The 21,108-nt window shown below is 45.4% G+C and overlaps 1 protein-coding gene across 1 annotated transcript in view; it reads right to left on the bottom strand.

Moving 5' to 3' along the window:
* The window catches only part of TTC7A (tetratricopeptide repeat domain 7A), a 472,360-nt gene that overhangs the window by 297,680 nt on the left and 153,572 nt on the right, over nt 1–21,108 (bottom strand). Inside the window, exon 10 of the mRNA XM_088450682.1 lies at nt 15,178–15,261. Within this exon, the coding sequence (XP_088306808.1) occupies nt 15,178–15,261 (84 nt within the window). The remainder of the gene's footprint in view (nt 1–15,177; nt 15,262–21,108) is intronic.

The raw sequence follows: 21,108 nt of genomic DNA, 5'->3' as shown, positions 1-21,108 counted from the left end.
GTTTAGAGCTTACTGTAGGTTTCCCCTAAACCTAAGCTCTAAACCTAACCCTCAGGTTTAGAGGTTAGGTTTAGGGTTAGGCTTAGGTGTAGGGTTTACGCTAAAGTGAGCAAAAAAACATGTGATGACATTTTGGTGTCAACATGTAAAATGTTGATATTCTGAACATGTCAACATTTTATACAATTAGAATAAAAAATCTGCGCTTCAACCGTGGGAGCAGCTAAAAATTACCAAGGTGGTCACCTACACCAATCAAAGCGAACATAGCAACAATTATGTAATATAGCGCAACCTTCAAGCCAGGGATATGTATGTGTCTTTCCAATAGTCCTTGTATTGTTCAAAATTCCAATAAACAATTTTAATTTGATTTGGAGTAAAGTTCCATCCACATTCCATATTACTCCATTTCTAATTAAAATTGCTTATTGGAATTTTGGACCATGTCTACATTTGTCTGTTGACGTTCAGAACTGTTTGACACTGGTATCGGTATTGTGAATGTCGATTAGTCATACCACACCCTTAGTAGTGTAGTGTGAAGTCATGTTACATTGTCAGACTGAGGTTTCCAGCCACAGGAGTGATGGGTCACCAGTGTCCTACAGACATATCAGAGTGAGGTCTCCAGCCACAGGAGTGATGGGTCACCAGTGTCCTACAGACATATCATAGTGAGGTTTCCAGCCACAGGAGTGATGGGTCACCAGTGTCCTACAGACATATCAGAGTGAGGTCTCCAGCCACAGGAGTGATGGGTCACCAGTGTCCTACAGACATATCAGAGTGAGATCTCCAGCCACAGGAGTGATGGGTCACCAGTGTCCTACAGACATATCAGAGTGAGGTCTCCAGCCACAGGAGTGATGGGTCACCAGTGTCCTGCAGACATACCAAAGCTCATGTGCTTATGATTATGGGATAATTGTGCTCTGTTTGGCTGGCTCACTTGTTTTATATTGCTATTTTGCAATGCCTGTACTGTCATTGGGCCTGGTTCAGAGTTTTTGCAGCTGCGCTGTGCAAAAATATGTTAATGTCTGCAGGAGGCATCTGAAGGAAAAAGACGTTTCCTGCCGGCATCTCAGATCCGATGCCTGTGTCCGAAGACGTAGGATCAGATCAACATCGCATCGGCCATCTGAGTAACCCTGAGCAGATTGGCCACCTCCTGCCCGGTCAGTAAATTACATCGGCAGATGCAGACGCTGGCCCCGGCCCTCCAAGAATACAGGGCCAACAGCCCCGTTTTCTGGAAATGCAATCAGTGCAGTCCCCTCCCTAAATGTCAGCAGAGTGTCAATCATGCTGCGGCTTGGGGGAACTGCGTGGAATCAGTGTCGGCACTAAAGTCAGTGACACCCAGCGAGGCCGAAAAGAGGCATGGCCCTGCTAGGAGGGTGTGGCTTTGTGGCACAAACCCATATTTATAACACTGGGGAGCGTGCCCAGCACTCCCAGAGATGCCAGGGTGCCCCCGGAGACTCTCCCTGCACTGCTGGCTCCTCCTCAGTGACAGGGAGCAGAATGTTGCATTGTGATGTTAGTGTGCAGCACCCGCCTCCCTGTCACTAAGGAGGCGCTGTCATATCGGTGTCACATCCACGTAGGGTGACAACCAGTACAGTCCACACCCCCCTAGTGAAGCCACTGCGCGCAATCAATGTCACAGGACTCGTTCTGCCAATGGCCAGAACGAGTCCTGCGCATTCACAGTACATCCACCATCTCTAAATCAGGCCTTTGGTGTCCAATTGTAGTATGTAAGATCTACATTAAGGCCATGTGGGATTGTCAGGATCCAGAGAGGGGTTTGTGGTGGTGCTGGGACATCTCTTCCCTTATCTGTACTAAAAGTAACCTTGGAAACTACAACTTATTATCTGATCCAAATATATTGTAGCAAAGACATATTGCTAAAATTCAGATAAGAACCATTGTACCTGAAACATTTCTATGTAGTGAGATAGCAGATGGCGTTTATCAATGACAAGTATTCCCGTCACATACATCCATGTGCATATGTTGTATAGCAATGCATAATATGTGTGCGCTATATATATATATATATATATATATATATATACAGTAACTGGTAATAATAAATACACATCAACATTATCTACAGGTCCCCAAATCTTAACGTATATATTCAACTTTGTGGACATTTTGTACAATATTTAGAAGTAAAAGACCCATGAATAAAACCACCTGCTGTGCTTAACCATTATATAAACTCTCCAATAGAGTCTATAGGATGTATTTATCGGGTTGGGTATGTAATACCGCTGGAGGTCAGCCCGAAGGTTGAAATCCCAACGCCTGAAGGCCGGCAGATGAAGATCCTGACAGGGGAGGTAAGTAAGCTATCCCTACCCCTCCACCCCCCCCCAGGGCCGGATTACTAATGGGCCGGGTGGAGCTCCAGCTCCAGGCCAACCATTCAAATAGGCCCAACGCAGTGCAGACAGGAAAAAAAAATCCCTGTGAACACTGTCTGCACTACTTTGAATCCGACATTGCAGTGATGGAGGATTCGAAGTCTGGTCCATTCACCCCCCTCCGCGCATCGGCAGTCCGAAGCTCCGTCACTGACTGTCCAATTTCTCTCCCTGGCCCTGCAGTCTGAGGCTCCGCCCCCATGCCGCCCGAAGCTCCGCCCCCATGCCGCCCAAAGCTCCGCCCCCCCGGTCGTACTAGCTTCCCTGACCGTGTGAAATTGGCTCCGGTTCCCTGGGTCATCTGAAGCCCAGCCGTTTCACCCAAGGGGCCACTACTCCCCTCCTCCCTGCGCAATGAAATTAAACTATAAGGTTAGCCTTTTGAGCAGAGTGCAGAGGCTGAGCTGCTGTGAGAAGAAGCCAGCATGCATAACCAGCGTTCCTTCCCACAGGTCAGTGTAATGTCTGGCATCTATTAAGTGTGTGTATGTGTGTGTATGTATATATGTGTATATATACACAAATGTGTGTGTGTATGTATATATATATATATATATAAAATGTGTGTGTGTGTATATATATATATGTATATGTTTTTGTATATGTGTGCACATGTATGTAAATATATATATGTATATGTTTTTGTATATGTGTGGGTATATATATATATATATATATATATATATATAGATCAGTTGTTGAACCTGGCACTCCCATACTCGCAGTGGTGTATCTATAATGAGTGCAGTGTGTGCGGTGTGGGGCCCCCGGGTCCAGGGGGGCCCCGCACCGCACACACTGCACCCATATTTTTTTTAAACTTACCTGTCCGAGGTCCCGCGTCGGGGGTCACTGCTGCTCAGAACACCGGAAAAATGGCTGCCCCGCCCATTTTCCGGCGTTCTGCGCATTTGTAGTAGACTCCGGGCACACTCTAGTGCCCGGAGTCGACTAATGCTCCAGTGGCTAGCCAGCCGCGTCAGTCGGCGGCCAGCCACCAGGGAGAGAGGAGGGGGCCCCGCACGAGGAGTGCACACGGGCCCCCTCCTCTCTTAAAACGCCCCTGCATGCTCGTAAATAGAATTTGCGCCAGTGTCCTCCTTAATTGCCAACTTCTGCAATAGGTTGGCATCCACACAATTATGCCAATAAATGCGACCCTGATGGCGATTATGGACCACACAGGACATCCAATTGCTTTCAAAATACAATAACTCTTTACTTAAGCTGGGTACACACTGATAGATATATCCCCCATTTCACTGAACAGGCGATATATCCATAGTGCATCACCGTGTGTGTACAGCGGATATGTCTGTGAACTACATGGTTCACAGACATATCCGATCTGCTGTGCAGCTGTCAAGGCCGGGTCATCGGGCAGATGATTGGCAAGTGTGTATACACTTAAAAATCAGCAGGTCGCGGGTCAGTCCAACATCGACCTAGTGTGTACCTGGCTTTAGGTTCTTTCATGATTAAAGAACCTAAGTAAAGAATTCTGAAACATTGAAAGCATCTTGGGGGTCTTGTGTGATCCACAATTGCAGTCAGAGTGTCGCCTTCACTGGTATTGGATGCGGTCGTTATACCGACAGTCGGGATTCCGGTGCTTACAATGCCAGCGCTGGAATCCTGATACCTGTCAGAATGCTGGTCCCGGCATCCTGACCGCCGGCATTCTGACTAAGTACCGGGCTTAGGGTTAAGCATTAGGGGGAGGGTTGGACACTAAGTAGAGAGGGTTAGGTTTACGGGTGCAGAGAGGAGAGGTTAGGATTAGGCACTATAGGATTAGGCACTAGGGGGGAGGGTCAGGATACTGACCAGCAAGTGTTGTTATCCTAACCCTGGCGGGATGCCGGCGCTGGAAACCCATACCCAACCCATTGATATATATATTAGTGTTTATATATATATATATATATATATATGTCTCTGTGTGTATGCATATAGGGAGCTGCTGCATCTATGAGGGGTGATTATGATCAATCATAACCTCCAGAGGTGCCGCAGGCCGCGGATGGCAGCTGTGTTTGCACTTTCACAAAAGAAACAAAACTTTTTTGTTATAGCTCCACTATAAATTTGTTAAAGGTAGGCGCAAGTTTTGCCCCCATGGACATAGCCATGCCCCCTGTGTAGACCACATCACTGGTCACACTGCCACAGAAGTTATCACACTCCCCTGCAGCGCCACACAATAGGCCATTCATAAATTTCAGCTCCAGGCCCATGTGGACCTTAATCTGGCACTGACCCCCCCCCCCCAACCCTCCCTTAGTGGTGCCTAACCCTAACCTCCCCCAGGGGTGCCTAAACCTAAACCCCCTCCACGCTCCCTAATCCTAACCCTCCCGGGGTGTGCCGCCGGCTTCCTGCCTACATCCCGTATTTATCACACCCCAGTTCGCAATGCGGTAATGAAAGTTACTGCATGCATTTATTAAAGCTGGGGCGCTGGGACGCAGCTTACGAACAATTCTGATACAGAATAGAAGAATTTTGGGAATGTTGATGAAAGGCATCTGTCCAATCATTTGCAGTTTACTGTGTATTGTAACTGCAGTAAATGTTAACTACAGCTGTGCCCAGGGCGCAGGAAAACTGAAGCAACCCTAATATCACACCCGCTACAAAGCATTGGAAGAATGTCTAGGTGTGTCCTCATGCATCTGTCACTGGTGACAGCATGACTTATTATTGCATCTGCCCCTAATATGTCTTCTGCTCTTGTACTTGACACGAGCCTGCAATGCTCATAAAGTTTATCCTCTAATTACAAGATCCCGTTTCACAGCAATGAAATGATGGTACCAGCAGGGGACACAGATAGCTGTCTTTAGCAGTGCGGCTTGCTATGGATGCAGGATTAGAATGTAGATGTAGACACAAAGGGCAAGGTTTAAATTCTCCTGTCTCCACACCCACAGCTTTTTATTAGGGCTGATGGATTGCATCCTCTGAAGGACCCTGTCCTAATGCTTTCATCGGCAGATATATTCATGACACTGTATTACTGGGCTTCCAAGAGCAGGGTGACGCATTGCAGAGACTACGACAGGAATCCTCTGCGACTGCATGTGAAATGCTGCACACTGGGGATTGTGGAGCAGAAGGAATCCCCTTTTATCCTTACAAGGCTGTGACTATTTCCAGCACAGATCAATTTCCAAAATCATTTCACCAGCTCCCAGACACAAATCTATGAGCTGAGGAGGCAAAGTGGATTATGTCATATCGACTGCAGGTAATCAGTCAATGCGTATTAGAATATCAATACATACATACATATATATATATATATATTTATTGTGATATTAGGCCTAATCGAGCACTCACCAAAAACAGTATTAATGCTATTCTTGCAATATATAATACACTGACCAACTCACTCCAATCCAAATTCACCCCTATCTGGCCTCGGCCTGTCCTACACTAAACATAAGCATGAAAAAATATACTAGTATTATATACAGGGTTGCCTACCCTACCGATTCGGGCGGGAGCCTCCTGAAAAACGGGTGCAGCTCCCGTCCCGCCCCCCCGGGAAGGCAGGCAAGCTTCCCGCCGATCCCCCGTCCCCCCCGCCAATACTTGTTAAACCTCCGCAGCGGGGGGAGGCGCTGACGCGATTCAGCGTCATTCGATCGCGTCATTTTGGCCCCGCCCCCTGCTTCACAATGCCTTTTTTTTCGGCATTGTGTAGCGGGGGCGGGGCCAAAATGACGCGATCGCGTGGCCTGCCCCGTCACACTCGCAAAACTACCTCAGCCTGTCCGGACATGCCCCCTTTTGCCGGCCACGCCCCCCTGTTCTGCCGATCTGGCTGCTCCCTCCCGGAAGGAGCAGCCAGACAGTCGGCAAGTATGATTATATATATTCTATCAACAGCTATCTATATACTGTGCACATACGGCCGGATTTGGAGGTGGACGATGATTCTTGAGCAGTTGAGCAATTATTTGTTACTGCGCCTGTGTGAAGAGTACTGAAAACTACTGCGCATGCGTCACCCTGAGTGTGCGGAGGCGCAGGCATTAGAAACAGCTAGGCAAGACCTGAAGGTAACACAAAAAAAAAGGCCGCCTCAGGGGGCGTGTCATGGGAGTGTCCCAGGCGTGTCAGTGAACTCGGCTTCGTTATCAGGCGCAGAGCCACAGCCAGAGTTGCCATATTCAGTGGAGTTTCAGAAGGAGACACTGTGCATGCCATAGGCTGGCACAAGTGTCGATGATGAACGTGATGGTGGACCGATGGTGGAGTGTTTGGAACCACTGGCTGAGTTGCACTATCCGCAGGCATTGAAAGTGGGTGTCTCCGGGCTTGCTCATTTCGGCGCCTGATTAGCGACCAGCACTGAATCAGGCCCATATTCTGCAACACTTTACAGAGAATATATCAGACAGTCACATCTGTCTCTGCCCCAGTGGAGCTTACGATCTATGGGGGTGATGTATCAAACAGTGAGAAGTTGCCCATAGCTACCAAACAGCTTCTAACTGTCAATTTGTAAAATGTACTTGATAACTGCCACCTCTTAGCTGATTGGTTGCTATGGGCAACTTCTCCGCTAGACCACTTTTTTCTCTGCTCGATACATCTCCCCCAGATGTTCCCTATTACATGGACAGACACATACACCAGGGTCAATTTTTTTTCCGTCAGAAGCCAATGAACCTACCAGTATTTTTGTGGTGTGTGGGAGCAACCAGAGCACCTGGAAGAAACCCATGCAAACACATGGAGAACATGCAAACTCCACACACATAGTGCCTTTGGCAGGAATTGAACTAATGACTTCAGGGCCATCAGGCAGTAATGCTAATCACTATGCCACCGTGTTGCTTTACTGCACACAAGCAGAAGAACAGATAATGAGAACTGCATATGAAGTTGTACTGTGCCAATATGAAATCATGGGAGATGTTTTTTAAAAAGCACACACACATGCTACAGATGTGTCGACATACATCTATCCTCCATGTGCTACAAGTCGTGCTACAAGTAACGCGAGAGCTCCGTGTACCTTGGTAGCGCTGAGCGTCCTTTTTGTGCGACTTTTTACTTTCAAATGCGTTGTATTCACACAGTGATGTGAATAGCTGGCACAAGCAGCTTCTGCTGATTAAAATGATATGTGGCATGCCTATGTTCTCTGTGCGTCTGTACCTGCATGTGAAATGCTACGTTACAGTGTCAGCGGCTGTAACACTGTAACGTAGCGTTTCGCATGCAGATACACCCGCAGACGCACAGAGAACATAGACATGCCGCATATCATTTTAATCAGCAGAAGCTGCTTGTGCCAGCTATTCACATCACTGTGTGAATGAGACGCATTTGAAGGTAAAAAGTCGCAGAAAAAGACGATTGGCGCTACCAAGTCAGGCCACAGCATGGCGCAATTAGAAGGGCTGTTTAACTCGCAAGGAGGCTAGATGTATGAGTACCCATCTGTAGTTATAGTGTCTTTCCGCTATCTCTGCTCACATTTGCTGCAGGAGTATGGGTTTTCATTGTCTTTTAGTCAAATCTGATGTGACGACCCCAGCCATCCTGACTCCGGGATATCTTAATTTAGGAGAACACTGGTGTATTGGATTCCTGCGGAACTGTTATTTGTGGGGAGTTGTTCAAACCCTGCAGTGGGTGATGTGACATAAAATGATTCATTGTGTCATGTTCAGTTAATGGGAGAGCAATAGGCCAGCGACTGGCACAGAGACATGGAATAGCAGCCCTGGTATTTTGAGGTACAGCTCAGTTTCAGTTTTGAGTCAGATTTCACCCACGAGGAAATACAAACCTCACATGCCGCTGTCAGCTATGATGTAACTTCAGAAATTAAAGTGATTTCATTTTCCTTTCTACCAGAGAAAAATAGGAATGCAAATTCTTGTGCTTTAAATGCTGATGTTTAGGTGCAGTCTTTTATTTATTTATTTATTTATTTATTATCAGTTTCTTACATAGCACAACATATTTCATCTGATAGTATGCATAATCACTGCAAAGAAAATTTCTAATAGACTTGGGGAAGCTGGATGTTACATCCCTAGCAAAAACCTTTCATACGTTTTACTCTCCCAGAATGTCTGCAAGCCTGCAAAATCTTGTTGAGTCCCCCTGGACTCCTGGGAGATGGGAGAGCAGGCCAGCCTTTCAGAACTCTTTTCTCTATCTCGAGAAATGTTGACGCGTCTTTTGCATCATATGGCAATGGGCGGGGCCTGACAATACAATTGCAGCTAGTTTGCCCGTTATACTGCAAAGTAATAATAATATATAATAAAATGAAGCCCCCCATGCTATTCTATAATGGTCCAGTGCTACTCAGCATTAAGATCTGCTCATCTAGGGGGAGATGCTAATCAAATGTGTGAAGATAACCGACCCATTGTCGGAAAAAAAAGTTCCCCTTATAATAAAAAATAAAACTTGGGTGTCCCCCATATAGTCTAATGAAGGACCTGGTGTCCCTATTTCCCTTTTAATAAATAAATAATAAAATAGTGTACCTTGCCCGTCGCTATCCGGGTCTCGTGCATGCGCTCTGGGCCACCATCGACCCGGTTGCGAGCGCTCAGCGCTTGCGACCGGGTCTGAATCAGGCCTTTCATCCAATGGGAAATTAAAAAAAAAAAAACATACTACAGGAATGGAAACGTTAGAATATGTGAACTTTTGAACGTGTGCACTTTATTCCTGTATAATGAGCAGGGCCCTCCATCCAACTCTCTGCTTTATATATCCATTGATTCCATGAGTTATGCTTATGTATCAAATACGTACATTTTGTCAGATCTAGACTAATTTACAAACGTACATATTTGTCTATGTATTCTGTTGTACTGTATACGGCGCTACGGAACGCTTGTGGCCCAATGTAAATAAAATATAATAATAATAACCTCCTGTACTATTTATCTCTATCTACAGTATGTCCCAGTACATGGAAGTGGTGAATGTGAATTGGATCTGGACTGTGTAGGAACAGGCAATAGGACAGTCTGAGCCTGATTCAGAGGTGGACGCGAATGTCGCAGCAACTGTGACTCTTAATGCAGCGCACCTGCGTCTTTATGCTAATGTTGATAGAATCCGTACAGACATGTCCACCAGCTGTGGCGCTAATCCGTCGGTTCACGCCCACTGAAACACCTCCCTGTGTCCAAAATTCCCTCTGCGTCCCCTGCCTGATTCAGCAAGGATCCCAGTTGCTCATACGCACGCAATCGGCCGATTGCATGGCACTGTGCATGCGTACGCATTTGCAGTACGCATGCGCGAACCAGCCGCTGCGATTGGAACTGCGATCGCAGTGGCACCGGAGACCCCTCACAGAGTGATCGACAGGAAGTGCCATTTGTGGGTGGCGACAGGGGGGTGGTCGGGCGAACGCAGGCATGCCAGTGCGTTTGATCGGCGTTGCAGGGGCGTGCATAAATTAGCCACTGCGATACCAGTTGCAGCTGAAGGCTTCAGAGCGTGCGCTGAAGTGTTCAGTTCCTGAGTGAGGTCTGACCTGCCTTAACTATGCTTACGGGTCCGATGTTACTCGATGTTACCGATTGTTTCTCTATGTTGCCAAAGTATACGGATGTCAGTAAGGGGAAGTGGGTGTCCTTATGTCAGGCTGCGATTGCAATGCGAATGCAAACATTTACATACCACAGCTTACATTAGTAACTGTGTTGCGTGCGTATAGGCAGAATAGCAATCCTTGCTGAATCAGGCCCATTGTCTGCTTGTGTCAGACATCGACACTGCGTCCACCTCTAAAGAATCAGGCCCTCTGAGTCCAGGGCCCTCATTCAGAGCCGCTCGCAAAAAGCGAGCACTCGCTCTGAATGAGGGCTGCCGCTTTTGTTTTAAAAGCCGGCCTCCTGGCCGCTCGCTAAGCTGTGGGTGACCACCCACAGCTTTAGCGAGTGACCAGGTGATGGTCGCGATGGTCGAGACCATCGCGACCATCGGGGCTTGCGCTTGCGAGCGGGTCTGAATGAGGGCCCAGGTCTGCTAAGGGTTAATAGAAACACTGGCTGATAGTTACTGCGCGGCAGCAGGGATCACTGATCCATATTCTGACAGCCCAGTGTTTGTATATTAGGCAGAACCTACAATGGATGCATAAAATGCAATCACGTGTACACGCTCTTACTCATTAGTATGCTGACTTTGAGTATACAAGTAACATTCTAGCATGCGCAGCGGCAATAGTGGACTATTTTCCATAGTATAGAGACATTATTTAAACAAAAAATATAAAAAAAAAACTTGCAGCAGTGTTGGCTCCTGACCATGTTGTAGTATTGCTGTGAATAAAGAAAGGACGGGAACGGAAGAGCCCAGATGTCTATTTTCACCCTGGGCTGAATATTCTTAAACAATCTTTGCTATATATTTTTAACTTCAACCAAAAGAGAGTGTAAAAATAAAATAAAAATAATTATCTTCCATGCAGGTTGTTTGCTGTGGGATGTAGCCAACCCCTACCCAACCCCCATCCACATACACACACATATACATATACTATACATCAGTGTTGGCTAACCTTGACACTCCAGCTGTTATGGAACTACATAACCTAGCATGCACTGCTACAGTTTTGCTATTAGGGCATGCTAAAACTGTGGCAGGGCATGCTGGGATATATAGTTCCACAACAGCTGGAGTGTCAAGGTTAGCCAACACTGCTATACATCAAGTGTCTTTAGATAAAGATAACAGGTCCCTATAAGTACCTTGTACAGAATGATGTATATCTAGTGTTGTCATGTAAAACATGAAGCCCTCATTTTTGTATTTTTTTTTTTTTTTTAACAAGCTCTGGTTATCATGGTATCCTTGTGTCTGTGCTAAATCATTTCCCTTTAGAGCCTCTTAGATCTTCTTTAATACAATGAGAAAACTAAAATAAATGGGATGACTGTAATAACTCTTTAGATGATTTTGTTAATGAAGGAAACTCCCTCCTACAAAGCCATCTCTATACATTATTCTTTCCTTCGCACTCCTTTACAATAGGATATGCAGAAAACAGGGCTGGCACAATGGAGAGACCAATTTCCATCTCTGACCACAGATAACTTGATGCGAACACTTGAGACATCTATCAAATGAATCCCTGCAGCATCATATGTAGTATTATTCCTATATATATTTCATAGGACATACTGTTCCCCTTATCGTAGACACCTATGGGGACCACGGATGACCACTCATGCCCTAGACGCAGCTCTAGGGCTGAATTATTACACAGTTTATGGGAGTGTCTGGTAATACGGAGATTTTGGATAAAGGGATGGGGTTATGTTAATCGACATTTGGTTAATTGCCTACCCTTAACTTCCGAATGGGCTGTTTTTGGCATACTACCTAGCGTTCCCTCTAGGCTGTTTTAGCGGGCGCAGCGCCCTGCCCTCCTTCTGGAGTGCAAAAAGCACCCTGCCCTCCAGGAGGAGGGCAAAAAGCGCCCTGCCCTCACAGCCTGTGGGTGCCGTTCTCACCTGCGGGACGCAGTGTCCCGCGGGTGGAGAAACGTGCGGTGACCCGGTCACCGCCGGAGAATAGACGCCGGGCGCATGCGCCCGGCATCTTTTTTCCCTTTCTGCAGCGCTTGGGGGCTGCCCGGCATGTCCGTAAGCGCCGGGCACGCCCCCAAGTATGATGAAAAGCGAACGCGTCTTATAGACACGCCGCCTTTTCATGACCATGCCCCCTTTTCGGGCGCGCACGCGCCTTCAGCGCGCACAAGGTTGCCCTCTCTAGCTCCGGCGCCCTGCCTGCCGCCGGAGCTAGAGTGAACACTAACTACCCGAAGGCACCAGAGTGGTTTGGGGGCTACAGAAATTATTGTTAACCATATCAGCCATAGCTAAATAAATGTGTTGTACAAACATGGATACAATCTGCTCTCCCTCCATTCTCCCTTCTTTTTTCGAAAAAACCTTTTCATGTTGTTAGAATGGAGTGGTTAGAGGCCTCATTACAAAAGGAGAGGTTTTCAGAAAGATTTTTCGAAATATGGGAAAGCTACATAGAAACCCTCTCCCACTCACTTTAGGAAAAGATTTGGAAGTGGTTCAGAATCACCCTATGGTATGAAACATGTGTATATTTTCGAGACCCTCCGATGTCCCTCACTGCTGACTAGACTATGGCTGATTTTAATCATAGTGAAAATGTATTTTATATTTGTTACACGGGTATGGATAGGGGAAGAGTAGCCAACATGGATTCGGGTTCTCACCATAATTATTATGTTTATTTTTTTATTTAACATTTATCTGGAACATGACTGTACTATAATTGATATTTCTCATGTTTGCAATTGATATGCTTCAATAAAAGGAGAAAATTTGACTTAAAAAAAAAAAAAAAAAAGAATACGTAAGATAATGACACTTTAACGCGTTTCGGTGAACGGCTGTCTACTTCATTAGAGATGTGCTTCAAATGCGTCAATACTTCAGAAAGTGCTGGATCACGTAGCCAAAAACTGGCCTCTGGAATGCGATTTTAGTCTTAGGGGTATGTTTACTAAAGTGCGGGTTTTTAGAAGTGGAGATGTTGTCCATAGCAACCAATCAGATTTTACTTAACATTTATCTAACACCCTCTAGAAGATAATACCTAGAATCTGATTGGTTGCTATGGGCAACATCTCCATTTCTAAAAACCCGAACTTTAATAAATATAACCTTCAGTGTGTCCACTTTGTATGTACGGCGACCATGTGGCTGTGTTTATCTATATCAGTGGTGTCAAACTCGGGCCATCCAGCTGCAGTGAAATTACAGATCCCAGCATGCAGTGCCACAGTTTTGCTATAAGGGCATGCTAAAAGTGTGGCTGGGCATGCTGGGATATTTAGTCCCACAAAAGCTGAAGGGCCCGAGTTTGATACCACTGATCTACATGATCACTGTCGTTTGGGAGCCAAATTACAACTTTCAAAGTTCTAACTTTGCATTGAATAACATGGAATATTTTTGGAAATGAAGACTGCTGAAACAACATAAATACCGGAAAGAGAATTGCTCCATCTAAGGACCTCACCTGTATGGTACACCTGTATGGTACTCCAAGAGCCTAAGCTATTAGGCTAGTGTAAATTAGCCGGTTTATCTGATTGGTTACTGATCACCACTGGTCATTTCCACGACTTTATTAAGCTTACCCCATAGTGGGGCTGATTCAGAGGTGGATGCTATTGCAGCCTCGATTGCGTTTTTTGCCGCAGCGCAACTGAGTCTTTATGCTAATGCTGCAGCGATAGTATTCGTACAGAGCCGCCCACCGGCTGCGGCGCTAATCTGCCGCGCTGCATATTAATAAATATATATTAGTTTTTGCACTAATTATATTATTGTTGTACTGTTTCTTTTTGGATACAGATTTGTATGTAGTCACAAACACATAATAGTTTCTGCAGCTGTGAGACATAGAAAAACTCTCAGTGATATCATATTTATACTAGGGTTTAGTATCAGCGCCTGATCTTAGTTTGTGTTGTGCTGTGCATATTAAGACTCACAATCCAACGCAACGGTCGCACCACTGAACACTGCACCAGTCCTATGGAAGTGCAGATTATCCATCTGAACATAGCCGTCTGTGTCAGTGCAACTGCACCTTAAGACGCAATCCATGACCGCGACGCGCCTGTGCCTGGCTAGCCGCGCGTTACAACTCATAAACGCCCACCGAAATAGCCTCTCTCTGCATCCAAATATGTTCCGTGGTTCCCAGCAGTGACCATCTGCCAGCGCAGGCTGGAAACATGGACACTGTGTGCACCTCTGAATCATTAGACAACACATAACTAGACATTTTAGTGCCCTGGGTGAGTAATGACCTTCTCCCCATTACTTACCTACGTAGGCGGAAGTGTTAGTCAGAACTAGAGAGAGCGTGGTCAGTCCATCAAGGTGATTGTCTAGTAGTTGACCCTCTAAAAGCACTAGATTGTTTTGCAACACCATCCCCAGGACCTGTCCATTCTCCTCACTGTGATTTATTATTGTTCTTAGTGCACTCTGACCTAAGTCTGGTGAGTGGCGCGGCAAAGCAAACTGAACTTTTAATATATATTAATGCTGGTTAAAAAAAAAAATTCAATCATTAATCCAGCACCTGCGTCCTCCTCGGCAATGCATGCTGGACACGCTTTAGTTACAGCGGTGGTCCTAGTTCCTAAATCACCTTAAATGATGCCATCTTTTTATAATCAAAACCTTATGTACAAATGTGTCCACATACATCTATCCTTTGCGTGCTACAAGTGGCGTTACACATAACACGTGAGCGATGTCCAACTTGGTAGCGCCGAGCGTATTTTCGTGCAAATTTTTCCCTTCAAATGCGTCTTATTTGCAAAGCGATGTGAATAGTGCAAATAGGAAGCACCAGCAGCTTAGGCTAAAATGATACGCGGCATACCTATATTCTGTGTGCGACTGCCGGTGTATCTGCATGCAAAATGCTACGGCACAGTGTCAGTGCCTGTGACACTGCAGCGTAGCATTTCGCATGCAGATAGAGCCGCAGTCGCACACAGAATAAGCTGCATTTTATGGGGAAAAGTCGCACAATAACACGCTTGTTGCTATCGAGTCACGCCACGACTAGAAGTTCTGTTTAACGCACAAGGAGGCTAAATGTATGTGGACATATCTGCACTTTTTCAATTGTACTATTCAGTCAATAAGAGCTCCACCAAAGTTACCTTGCCGCAAGAGACCATGGATAGCGCCAGCTGATACCAAAGATGAAACTCTCCAAAGGCGAATTTCATAGCTCTTTCCAAACACTGCAAGATAAAAAGAATAAAACTGACATTAGAAAATGTGTTAAGTCTGGTGAATACAGTGTTTTCCATTAATATGCTCATTAAAGGAAACATAAAAAAGGTGTGAAATTAGAATAAAACATCCTTACACAAAAATTTTTATAACAACGTGTATATATGCAAGTAGTTTTACAGAAAGAAATGCTGAGCATTTTATATTGTAAAGTTTTCAGAACTTAACAAATCTAACAAAATCTAAGATGGAAATGTTTATTTGTTGGGAGAGGAGATTTTCCTGTACACTAGACGTCATGATTGTAACTTCATTTATTGGGGTAAATTCAACTAAGGGCCAGGTGACGCCATACATCGCCGCCTGCTTATTACGGTACCAAGGTGAAAACGGAGAAAGGCAAAACGCGTTAGTGAAGAAGTTTGGAGTGTGTGGAGGGTATTGGACATCTATTGGTGGACCGAAGTGGAATCGCATCCCAGGACATAAGATCTGTTATCTCTAGACACTGATAATCAGTCTTACAGATGAAGTTCGGTATGCACCAGTGGGGCTTTATACATGTTTGTATATTTTTAATGCAGTTGTATCTATTTTATCATTGGATGTAATAAAGGGTACTGCACCACAGCCCTATTTGGTTATTGTTTCCATATACTTGAATGGTGAACATGATCGGGCTTTGACTCTGATGGTGGAAGGAGATAATTTCCTGCAATATTTGCTATACCTGGTCCTAAGAGACCATCTAGTAAAGTAGGAATTTCGAAGGGAGCTGGATTTGGATTAAAAAAAGGTGTTTAGCACATAGTCCTACAAAAATAAGGTAATTACCATAGGCAGAACATCTAACATTAGATCCTGTACACTGATGAAATTGCCTTGCATAATGAAACGCGTCAGAGGTTCAGTTTCATCATAAGTTGCTGTTGTACCAGTGGACTATTTATCTCAATTGGCTGCATTTACCTCAACTGTGGCACTTTATTGAACTGCATGGCTAATTTTTTAAGGTATCCTGTGCCTGGAAAGTGCTTTACTTCACCCACACTATTGAGGGATTACCATCATCCTCACTATCGGGAGTGTGTGGATTTAATACTGTGACATTTGTATAAGTAGCTGTGCAGGTTATTGTCTGCTTGTGATCTTTCATCGGCTTACACATCCCCGTAATGCCCTACCTATGAAAAGTAATTTACAGGGCGTATGAATGCGTGTGTGAACCATGCTCATTAGCATTATAGTTCTGCTATGTATACCTTGTGCTATATTGTAACTGTACCTTTCTATATCCAGTGAATTAACATTAGTATCATTGGAGCCCTCTCGGGTGAGAATGTTTATACTTTAAAATTACTATTGAGAATCTGTTTATTGTTGCTCAGTAAGACCTGTGGAAATGGGGGCTATGCACATACAGCACAGTTTATCACAGGTTAACAGTCCATTTAATAAGGAACGTATGTAGTTGCATTTGTATTGGCATATTACTATTTTATCATGTTTTAAGGCAATTAATTGTATTATTACTGTCCATTATGGTGTAGTGTCCATAGAGATGTGTATTTTATGTGATTATTGCACTGTGGGGGTGGTTCATAGCAACTGTGATAGCACCAACATGGTAATGCAGGAGGCGTCACGCTTACTGCATGGATCACTTACCAGAGCTGCATCCAAGTACGCAGCATCGCTTAATCTGCGATCCCAACGGCCGGCTGAGTGACCCATGGGGTCACGCAAGCCGGACGCCACAGATGCATCGAAGAGGCCAGGAAATCTCTGTATGCCGATGGAGATCCTGGCCTCTTCCCTCCTCCTCGTCCACAAACGGCAGCAGACTGTCAATCACTGCCGCTCTGCTGCCGCTCTGCGTGCGCTCATGCAGAACGGGTCCAGCGCACATGCAGTTTCCTGACTATCGGGATGCTGCGCGCAGGCACCCATCTGCGTCTTCTGCCGAATCACCCCGTGTTAGATAGTTTTATTAAATACACTGTTAACTTTTATCCAAAACTCAAGTGTGTTATTTTTGTGATTTATTCTGAGCGCTGCTACAGTGCTGTTGTTTTCTAGAATATTTAACAAGTGTTTCTCAATACTAGGAAGCTTGTAGGCTCAGGATGGATTGTACATCGCAGTTTCTTTACTACTCCTTCACTTTCTAACAAACACTGGTCACGACCTTTGTGGTTTGTGTGGCCGGTGGATGCAGCTATTAGAGCGAGATTTAATGCAGGATCTGTTTAGAACAGTCAATCAATCTTTAAAAACCCTTATTATAAGCAGAGGAGCAAATGACGGTGTGAAAGTCAGAGACGCCAGGAACATGGAAACCACAAAAGAAGACCTTGATGTTTCTCAGATAATAATACTGCAGGATAGCAAACCCAGCACATGACAATGATATACTACAGGTCAAGCCAGAGGTATAACTGCACTTTTAAAATGTAAGGAAAATATCAGAATTAAGATGTCTATGTAAGTGAAGCCCTTAGTGGAGGAGAAGTGGAGGGAAGGGTTACGGGTCTTGTAGCTCACCATGGGGGAGATGTAAGACGCCCAGAAGCGGTATAAGCGCACTTTAGGTCCGCTGACACCGCTTCTCCCCAAAGTATGATCAGGGGTCTGGGCGGTAAATGACAGAGGCGCTATGCGCCCCTGTCATTATCGGTGCTGCTATCCGATAGCCTGGGCCATGTACGAACGGTCAGATCGCCCGACCGTTCGGCCCGCTGTAGCTGTCGTTATCGACAGCTACAGCCTGGCGCTGCCCTATCTCCACAGCAGGGACAGCGCTGTCCCTGCTGCTGGCTCCAGGCTGCACGCGTGGATCTCGCAATACTTGTGAGATCCCACGCATGCTCATTGGAGTCGGCCGGGACAGAGACACAGCGCATCAGCACTAGGCTGATGCGCTGTGGTCTCTAGCGGCTAGCGCCGGAAAGGGGAGTTAACACTCCCCCTCTCCGGCTGATGAGATGTTCATACATCTCATCGGTAGTGCTTCCTGCGCCACCTCGGCAAAGAGGCGAAGCAGGAAGCGTTATAGCGGCACGTTAAGTGCCGCTATCATACATCTACCCCCATGCCTCCTGGGGTAAGACCACTGAAGAAAAGTAAAGGTTCCCACCTCGTATGATCTATGACAGGATACAGCTGCCTAACTAAATAAATGTTCACATATACTGGGGAAAGGAGAACCTTTGTGTAAACCAAGTTTGCCAACTCTACCTGAATGTCAGGGAGACTCTCTGAAATAGTGGTGATCTCCTTGACTCCCTGAAGAGTCTAGCAAACTCCTTGAGGCCGGGCTGGGCGGAAACAACACAGTAATGAGGTTATCAGTTACCACCCACCATGGAGATGGGTAAGAAGGATGTGTGCTACAAGAAAATGGCTGCTGCTGTCCAGCACACTGATGGCCCCATGAGTGGCTGTGTGCTCAAGAATGTGTGATGAATTACAGGTGCTTTGCACCCAAGGAAGTGTGCTGGTTTACTGGAGATGTGTGCTACATTACAGGGCATGTGTGCCTTATTATAAAGGAAACAGTGCCCAATGACGGTTGATGAATTAGAGGGGATGTGTTCTTTATTACAGGGGTGTGTGCTGCATTATAAGGGGAACTGTGCCCAATGATGGTTGATGAATTACAGGGGATGTGTGACAAAATGAATGAATCTGGTGGAAGGGAGAGTGTTAAAGGGATCATTTAAGAAATTAGAAAGTGGTAGAGCTGCACAAACCCGGGTTAAGTAGGGCTTTCTGTCCTTATCACAGCCAATATGAATGCATTAACCAATAGCTCCAGGTACTTATGCCGGAAATGACGAATTAATGCATGTTAGCTGCGGATTTACCGCACGATGAAAAGGGCTTGGAATTGCATAGCTCCGGGCGTAAAAATCAGAGGCTAGAACCCTTATCCTCGCGCAGTAAGGTATTGAGCCAAATTGAATCACGCCACAAAACTTCCAAAATGCAAAACTAGATGTGGTGCCACTAGCAACCAATCAGATTCTACCTATCATTTTCAGGAATGTACTAGATATACTGTATGTCAGCTAGACTCTGATTGGTTGCAATGGGCAATGACTCCTTTTCCTTTTTAGACCTTTTAGTAAATGTACCCCATATGATTGGTTTGTGATGCCCCAAGATGGCATTAACCGTTAAAATCAATTATTTGGGGACCAATATGTACAGTCTACATCAGGATCTCAGTTGTCTGTACCAAAAAGCAACATAAGTAAGATATTACAAAGTTAATATGCGACTCATGAATGAAATACATTGTGTCGTTCCCTTTCTTACCAGAGGAGTATAATATGACTCAGAGAATCAAACACACAGTAAAAGTAGTCAGACAGTGGTGATATATTGAGTGGAGTCAGCAGGGAATTATAATGGGGATATTTGGGTCAGCGGCCTTTTGACCCAGGCCCCAGGGTGGTCCAAGCCTTCCCCAATCAAACTCAGGTCTGTAAGAATATGAGATACATTGAGTTTGAATTTGTATCTTTTTTGATGAAAATGTGACTAAGTTGCAATGCGACCTAACTAGGACGCACCAGCACTCTGCGCGGATTCATTTGATATACGACCCTTGTATATCTGTGTGAATCTGTATATGAAGTGCTACAATGCAGAGGCTGCAGCTTCTTTCCATGCTAGGTTTCATTGTGCTTCAGATACAGGCTCGGGGCCTGATTCACTATGGATGGCTATTCTGCTAATATGCACGTCACTAATAACAGCGGTGATATTTAAATGTTTGCATTCACATTGCGATCGCAGCCTGACATAAGGACGCCCACTTCCCCTTACTCACATCCATTTTCTTGGACAACATAGAGAAACAATCAGTAACATCGGACCCATACGCACAGTTAATGAAGCCCAGACCTTAGGAATTGCTAACTTCAGCGCACGCTATGAGTCCTCAGGCGGCGTCTGGTTTCGCAGTGGCTAATTTATGCACGCCCATGCAATGGGGTTGAAACGCAGTGGCACACCTGCGTTTCCCCAACCACACCCCTGTCACCACCCACAAATGGCACTTCTTGTCAATCACTCTGTCATGGGTCTGCGTATCCTCTGCGATTGCAGTCCTGAGCGCAGTGGCTAGTTCGAGCACGCGCACTGATTGTGTGCGTATAAGCAACTGCGTTCCTTGCTGAATCAGGCCCTCAGTCGCACTTAGATATACAAGTGCCACATATCAAATTAATCAGTAGAGTCTCCTGGTGTGCCCTAGACACCTCACATTGCGAATAAGATGCATTTTTGGAAAAAAAAGCCTCCAAAAAGACACCTGGAGCTAGCAGAATTGCACAGGATCTGACGGCTCACTCGTGCCAGCAATCTCACTCCACGTGGCGTATTGAGGTTAAAAAAGTGAAAGTAATAGAAATGTGCCACTTTAAAGTTGTCATATGGGTAGGCACTTAATTATTAACACACATACCATAACTGGATAAAATTAGATATCAAATTGTGCCCCATTATCTCTTGTTATACATATAAGCCTTATGTAAATACGCTCATGTTACCATGCTGAGCCAATGCACTGAAAGATGGATGCTTGGTGATGTCACAGGAAGTGGTTTAGGAACACAGAGAGCTAGGGATGGACATCGGAAGCCTGCCATCGATTGGTGGCCGGGTTTCTGGCATCAAATCATGCAATGCGATAGCTATGTACTGTAGCATTGCAGACAAACCATTTGGTGTACAGTAGAAGCCAGAGCTTTGCGCTTGTGCTAATGAGCTGTGCTGCGCAGACATCACTGGGCCCTGGGCAGGATACTAATACGGGGCTCCCTATTAATATGTACAAGTACATGATA

The sequence above is a fragment of the Taudactylus pleione genome, unplaced genomic scaffold, assembly GCF_031769625.1.
Source record: "Taudactylus pleione unplaced genomic scaffold, aTauple2 ptg000522l, whole genome shotgun sequence".
NCBI classification, from domain to species: Eukaryota; Metazoa; Chordata; class Amphibia; order Anura; family Myobatrachidae; genus Taudactylus; species Taudactylus pleione.
The sequence above is the reverse complement of the archived record's forward strand: the minus strand, read 5'-3'. Positions and strand labels throughout refer to the sequence as shown.